The sequence below is a fragment of the Stegodyphus dumicola genome, chromosome 7 (assembly GCF_044657685.1).
Source record: "Stegodyphus dumicola isolate Sdum_Otavi_A_Nest chromosome 7, ASM4465768v1".
Taxonomy (NCBI): Eukaryota; Metazoa; Arthropoda; class Arachnida; order Araneae; family Eresidae; genus Stegodyphus; species Stegodyphus dumicola.
This window is the reverse complement of record NC_140774.1, coordinates 121,063,216-121,071,478: the sequence shown is the minus strand read 5'-3', so window position 1 is coordinate 121,071,478 and position 8,263 is coordinate 121,063,216. Positions and strand designations below refer to the sequence as shown.

Genomic DNA, 8,263 nt, shown 5'->3' with positions numbered 1-8,263 from the left:
TATATAAGGAGATAATATACTCAATATTACATACGTTTATTTGTAAAATATTGATACATAGTCCAGAAATATAATAAATAGGAAAACGTAATTATTTTCTTTTCTTATGAATCTCTAAAATGAATACAGGTGTTCCAGGAATTGTACAAACGAATTCTTATATCGAATATCTCACATGTAAGAATAAAGAGGGGCAAGGTTTGTAAGAGGCAAGGTAAGAGGCAGAGGTAAGTAAAATAAAAAAAAAGAGGGGCAAGGTAAGTAAAATAAAAATTTGATGCATTATAAATGAATGAAACGAAGACAAACTCTTGACGAATATAATTTTATTTGGACATCTAAGATTTTCATTATCTGTACACTATATACAAATCTGAAAATAATAAATTACTACATCACGGATACAGAAACAATGTAGTAGCATAATACAATTGTACTTCTGTCTGCTTCAAGTGAAGTTTCGCTTACAGAAACTTGAAACACTACATGATGTAATAAATTAGTGATGTTGTGTAATATTTATTCATCTGGCTCAGTTTAAAATCTTTTAACGCGGTGACGATTATATAATCAAATAACTGATGATTATTTAATTTGTGTCCCAAGCACAAATTTTATTGCACATTAAAAATCGGCATTCTGAATCATCTCGACAATAACTGAAATATGCATTATTGCTGGACAAATTGCAGAACTTAGGATTTCATAATATATTTAAAAATACGTGTAAAATTAATTGTGCAATAAATATCTACATGAGTTCCATTGATTCACATCATTAGAAGGTGTGCATTTCTTTAGTTCTTGATATCCGCTGTTAAGATCCTGCAGACACTCGTACAAGAAACAAGATGGTAAAATAGAGATTCATTTCTGTGAGAAAAGGAACGTCTTCATCATTCTTGCGATTCGTGCAACGGGTCAGAAAGATATCCTCGTGTGCAACGTGACAGCTAAAACGAATCGTGCGGGTTCTTGAAAGGAAAAATAGTCCAGATCACCCTAAAACAAAACATTATTTATTTTGAAAACATCATAAAATTAAATTAATATCCATAATTATTTTTACGTCTAATCCAATATCGCTTAAGACAGTACAAATTATTACAATAACGGCGACAGTTGTTCAATTGCTTAGTTATAAGAAAATTATAACTTTTTAAATAAAGTAAAATATATTACCGTTTTAAAAACATTCTATCAAGTTACTAAATTGCACTATTTAAAAAGTTTGCTTTAAAGTTAATGTAAGATTATGTTTTCGGCATTAATAGTTACAGGCTCAGCTTTAAGCACAGGCAGCCGCTTGGGGCGCTGATCTCTGAAGGGCGTCAGGTAAGTTGTTGTTCAACAACGACGATGTTCCTGTGAAGCTACGGATGTAAAATATTAAAATATTGCATTGTGTCCTTAAGCACATGAATCATGGAAGCGATTTTTATCGTATTTGTGTTATAAATGGGGCATTCATGTATTACACATGAAAGTTATTATATGAGCCGCAGATAAGTGCAAAGGCCCGCCAAAAAATTAACAATTCAAGCGAAAGCTCACCTTATCTGTGCATGTTGAGCGACTGATCCGAATCCCAACGCTGCAGCTCCTCTCTGACCAGCTGCTCCATCTGTTGGCGCTTCGCTTTCTCATCTAGATTCTCGCTCTAGAGAAATAAATGGAAAAGGATGAAAAGCATTTAATTCAATTGATTTGAATAAGCAAGCAATCTCTGTTTTACAGCCCAAAAGTAAAATGAAATTCTTATAAGTGCTTAAAAGAATGATTATATTGAAATTAAAGGTTTTCAAATTAATTCTTTCGAAAAGACAAACAATCGTCTGCTGATCATATCTATATTTTTTTGAAATGATAGAAATGTTTTTTTTAAATGAGTAATGAATTTTGTAAATATATTTAATAAATATATATTACATAATTTCTGTTTTACATTAGACACAGAAAACAGAAAAATTCTGTTACCACAACTGACTAATAATCTTATTCTGTGCTGAATGCTAACAATTGTATTATTAATAAGCCAAAAAATATTTATACTAAGCATTAAGATTCAAATCAAAAACAAACGTCACGAAATTATTGCTCGTGTTTTAGTGCAATGCTAGTCCGGAAAATCAGGTTTATTGTAACCTGTTGTATAAAACGTTCAAAATGACCCCGTTTTTATGCTTGTATTTATCTGAAGCCTAAATTCTTATAGTTCTTTCATAATGCAGTGCACATATGCGCAATTCGCTTGAGTCATAAAAATGATCAATAAAGCATATTATTAAAAAATCTGATATGTCCAGCATCTTCCGCTATTTCCATATTAAGAAATGAATATCGACGAACTTTAAGTAAACTACCACTTCTGTTTGATCATTTGTAAATAAAACCTAATTTCTTTATAAACTTTGTGGTTCGTTGTTAACTGTAATCACTATTCATTTTTGGCTTGTTATTCCTTACAGCTGACAATGATACTATATGTGCTTATGCATACATTAGTTCTCATGCTTTGATTTAAAAATATCGCATCGATCGTAATATACCCTCTGGTCATATATTGTTTCAGATTCCTAATTCAATGACTTAACAATCACGAAAATTTTAATAACGGCATATCTTTTTACTTGAAAAGTGATTCGACATAAAAAGGGAAATCTTCATAACCAGAGCTCGTCTTATACGGAGCTTATTCTGGTTGCTCTGAGCATAATTTCAAGAATACATTTAATGCTTATAAATGCAATATATTATTCTTAATCACAAACCTATTTTAAATACCAAATTTGAGAAGTTTTGGATTACCTCGTAATAGATATTTTTTAGGAAAGTTTGTTCGGAACTTCAAGTAAAACATCACTTCCAATTTAGCAATTTTAGACAAAATATAATATGTTGTTATTATTTATTTAAAAAGAAAAAACAGCTGGAAAGTTCTGGATTATATATTAACGAAGATTTTCATTAAAAACTGTTATTGTCTTATGAACTTACTGCAAAGTACCACTTCCCGTTGTCTAATTTGATACTTTATATGAATGTAAAAAGATTAAATACGGAAAATGGAAATTTGACATGTGAGTTATAGAATTACAGCGGACGAAAAAATCATGGCACACGTAAAGACGACATCATTCTTAAAACAGTAAAGACGTGTTGTGGGGACTCTAATTCGTGCTTTGAAGACTTACAATCGAATTTTTGAACCAAAAACATTATCTCTCTTAGCTGTATATATAGGTTATCAGGAAATATAAATTAATAAAATATAAATTAATAAATCATGTATTACACGACAATATTTAAATCGTTCAGTTCATTCAAGAATTGCTACAACTCTTAGGATTGACTATTTGCCATGCCTCATAAATGATTAATGCCGTGTTATTAGTGTGTAGTGATTAGCAGTGTAGTGTAACATAACATGAAAAGTGGCAGGCTAAGCTACACGTTCCTAGAGCCTAAACATTAAGATATTGATGTACTAAAAATTTAATTGCAATGTTTCACTATTAGCGCAAGGAATAAAATGAAATCCATGTTAAACTTTCCAGAAACGCAGATATATTATTATGACATGAACTGCTTTAAATATGCACATGATGATTAGAAAGAGCAAAACTTTCCAGAAACACAGATATATTATTATGATATGAACTGCTTTAAATATGCACATGATGATTAGAAAGAACAAAGAAAATATATTTGAAGCAATTAAAAAAAAAAAAAAAAGAGGTATGCTGATAGAAAGTCTATCAGTAGGACTAATTGTCTAAACAGTAGGACCCCAAATTTGTGGATTTCATTGTTAGACAACAATTTTAATTTGATCGACTTACTTTTTGATAACCCGATTCAATGGAATTATGAGATTTTTCTCTCTCCATAAAGTGTTGTCTGTTTTCGAATGCTATTTGTTACAGCGGGATAATGAGAGTGCAAATCTCTGATATTTTGCTAGCGAAAACAGATTGCTCTGCACACGGGGAAAAACAACAGCAATGTGACATAACCTTATTTAATAATTAAAATTTGTATTTTAAATTGCTTTTTATAGTCTTGTATTTTGTATTTTAAATTTTGATACACGGATAAAGTTCGAAGACTTCGATAAATATCGATTATTTGGCTATCTTTTTAAACAAAGTAGCTAACATGTGGTGTGGTAACTTGCACCCGAATTTTTTTTTTTTTTTTTGGATAATGAAAAGCTTAGAGGTGGGGACTTTAATCCGAGAGTTTAATATTTGCCATAGATTAGGATAAAATGGGACCCATTTATAACACACCATACCATAATATAATATCCAATCATAGATGCTATTTTTTTATCTTTTCCAATTTAAGTATAACAGACCGAAAAACTGATCAAAAAAAATTTTTGATCTCTCCCGGATTATAAATATTCTTTCAGTGCCTTCTCTTTATCACATGTAGAGAAAATTAAAATATTTTGAAGACTGCAAGCATTTTACTACAAGTGGGATTCGAACACGGAATTTCTTGATTTACGTTTCCGCCGAGCGTTCTTATCGAGAGTTCGCACTATTATCGCCTATAGAATATTCTTTCTCATTCATAAAAATCACCAGTCTTTCCAACCTGTTCACATACACACTGTAAAATGTTTTTTAGAACAAGCAGAATTGGATATTAACAAGATAAATTTCAAACAAAAAATTTTTAACTATAGATTACCAGTAATTAAAGTCTTAAGATATTTCTTCGCGTCAATGCGAAAAACATGCAAGTTTTACCCTACCCATCGTTTTACCCATCGAAACATTTATTTGCAGTACATTCTGCCAACAAAATTGCAGCTGCAAATTTAAATTAAAAAACTTAAAAAATTGCACTTTTCTTTACCTTAAACGTGTAACTATTTATATCCCTGTATTTTCTATACCAACATTTTCGCTGCCTGCCATCACTCTTCTGTACAAATTCGACTGAAACACTGCAATAACCTAATTGGTTCACAAATCTTGCCTATAAAGCTTTCTTACCTTTTGATCAGATTTGAAAATTTGGAGGTAATCATCAAAGAGATATGAAGCTATAATTACTCATCAAACATTAGCACAAAACTAACCAAATCTCTCATTGTACATTTCACTGAAATGTATGTCAGACTCACCTTTAAAAATTAATTACACGTAAAAAAATAAACAACTAAGAGGAGAAGATTACGAGAAAAGATAAATAATGGTTCTCTCCAATTATGATATCTCAATATATACTAGTGTTTCAAATATATATACTCTCAATATATACTCAATGTATCACATATATACTCTTAGTATATACTCAGTGTATATATTGATATACTCAATGTATTAAATTTTAAAATACAAAATACAAGACTACAAAAAGTAATTTAAAATACAAATTTTAATTATTAAATAAGGGTTATGACACATTGCTGTTGTTTTTCCCCATGTGCACAGCAATCTGTTTTCGCTTATCAGAGATTTGAGCTATAATACAGATACAGGGGCTGAGAGACATCTGAAATTTAGAGAAAGTGTGGCAATGGGGAAAGATAAATTATGATCCGCACCATTATGTTTCAGATACACATGCTGGGAGATCGTTGAGACCCTAACTACGCCTAAAATACAAAATACTTGCAATGTGAATGCTTTTCTGTTTGAGTTCTTCGTTAGATTTTCATAGTCCGTTGTATTAGGGTGTAATTATAGTCGTTAAGCTTTAAAGCTATAGCCATATTAAATATCTTAAAATAATCTCCATGAATACTGATCGATTTTTTAACGTTATAGATCAACCTAACCGAGTTTAGTAATCTAGTTTTCTACGTGATAATTTATTTATCTGAAATCAAATGCAGAAAATTATGCACAGTTTTGAAATCAATGGAAACGAACTCTCACCAGTTTAAATACATTGCTGGCCATTACAATTGCAACACCATGAAGGAAAGCAAATACAAAAAAGGATATTTATTGCACGCAAACAGTACGGTATGAAGACAAAATGATTAAATTTGTAAGCATTTTGGAGGTTTACAGGGGGTACAAAATTAGTAGAAACAGGTACCAACCCTGGCAGCTAAAACGGCTCTTGCCCCATTAGGCAAGGAGTCAAACTGGGCTTGGACGACATAAATGGGAAATTCATTCCATGCTGCTTCAAGTCTATGCCACACTTCATCAACCGTATTAGCTGGAGAGGGGTGGCGAGTCAGTCTCTCAGCAACTCATGACCAGATGTTTTCAACTGGTGACAGATCTGGAGACCGTGCAGGCCAGGGCAGCAATCGAATACAATAAGTATCGAGGAAGGTCAAAATACGACGTGCAACATGAGGTCTTGCATTATCTTGTTGGAACATGGCGTTTGGGGGCCTGATAGATAGGGCACAACCATTGGACATAAGATGTCAGAAATGTAGCTATCTGCGTTCAAATTACCGTCGATCCGAACTAAAGATGTGCGTATCGTGTACCCAACGGCTGCCTAAACCATCACAGCAGGTGCAGGGCCCTTATGTCGATATCGAATTTAAGCAGGCTACGTGCGGTCTCCTAGGACATTCCAGACACGTATAAGGCCATCAGAATACTGCACGTACAACCGGGACTCGTTTGATAAGGCGACATTGTGCCTCTCCTGTACCCAGCTTTGTCGTTTGGCGCACCAGAGTTGCAGTCTCTGTCTACGTTGCATTGTCAAGCAAAGCAGAAGTAATGGTCATCCTGCTGATAGCCCACGCTGCCGCAAACGTCTACGCACCTTACGAACTGATACTGGGCGTGCTGTAAACATGCCCATTTCGTGAATATTGGTCTGTGATGTAGTCGCACGGTTTTGCAGGGCTGACCTCACAATATATCTGTCTTCTCTGGCGTTAGTCATGGGAGGGCGTTGAGATCCCGCATGACCTTCAGTATGGCCCTCAGCAATCCACTGATTCCATATTCGCATGACAATGGTTGGATGTCGACTAGTGCGACCGGCGATTCACGGAACGATAATGTACACTTTCAATAGGCAACGATCCTGCCTCTATCGAATTGCGAAACTTGCTGTTAAGCTGGTAAGCATTTCCTCTTCTTATTCGAGGCAGAACACGATAGTCTCAGCAAACTTCAACCTTAGAAAGTACTTTCCGAATGAGAAATCCACTACACAACTTTTCTTTTATGCAGTGCTTCAGATGTCGATTCTTCCTCCTGCGTCATCTAGTAAATGCGCTGAAATACTTATCATTTGTATATCCCAGCTTCTTCCTTTCACGTGATTTTGACGATCATTCCTTTCTGGTGTTGCAATTTTAATGGTCGGTAGTGTGCATTGTAATAGCCTGTTTACGAGATAATTTTATAGACTAATCATTCTCGCATTCTGTTGACAAGCTAAGAAATAATATTAGAGAAATATGATTATTGATTCCTATAATAAAAATAAAGTTACAGAATGCACTAGGCATAAATAAAAAAGAGGAAACGAAAAAATAAAAAAAGCAAAATGGTTTTAAAAAATTTTTGAATAAAGTCATGAAAAAGAAAAATTTCCGCTCTTTATGCTTAATCTTTAAAGTTTATTTAGCTGTTATTATATAATTATTATTATTATTATTTTTTCTTATGCGCATTATTAACTCATACAAGTGATGAAAATTGCACACAACTAACTTACTTTGCTAGATTTTTTACTCTTCTCTTCGGGGCAAAATCCCAAAGCTGGGATTATTGTCAAGAATTGGGATTATTGTCAAGAAATGGGATTATTGTCAAGAATTGGGATTACTGTCAAGAAATGGGATTATTGTCAAGAATTGGGATTATTGTCAAGAATAAAGTAACTTAAATGGCAATGTTATAGATAGGGGGAGCTAGGGGGCATATGTTTCCGGGCGCAGTGTCCAGGGAACGCCAAACTGATGTTACGAAATTTAGAATGAAATGTTTTCCATTCTTGGTAAACAGAACAGGGGTGCGAGATCTTCAGTAGTTCCAGGCGCTGAAAACCCTAGCTACGGCTCTGTCAAATGGGTACAATTTTCTACCTGTCTCCAGAAAAACAAAAATTTCAAAACATAAAATATAATTTAAAAAAATTACTAAATTTCCTTGCCATTGTCTCAGAGAACACAAAATATCCCAGCGATTAATAATCGCTACTTAGAGTTAGGAAATAATGGTCTTTTTTCGCATGAATGGTACAAAAGCATTCGCAAAGAATATTGGCCATCACCCATACCACAAGAATTAGGAAATACATAGATGTTATTTCT

The 8,263-nt window shown here is 33.3% G+C and overlaps 1 protein-coding gene across 1 annotated transcript in view; it reads right to left on the bottom strand.

Moving 5' to 3' along the window:
• Positions 1–309: 309 nt before the first annotated feature.
• LOC118182017 (polycystin-2-like) overlaps positions 310–8,263 on the bottom strand; it is a 113,961-nt gene continuing 106,007 nt past the window's right edge. The window contains exons 16-17 of the mRNA XM_085820767.1: positions 1,555–1,660; positions 310–1,002 (exon numbers count right to left, since the gene is read on the bottom strand). Coding sequence (XP_085676893.1) covers positions 1,556–1,660 — 105 coding nt within the window. The 3' untranslated portion in view covers positions 310–1,002; position 1,555. The remainder of the gene's footprint in view (positions 1,003–1,554; positions 1,661–8,263) is intronic.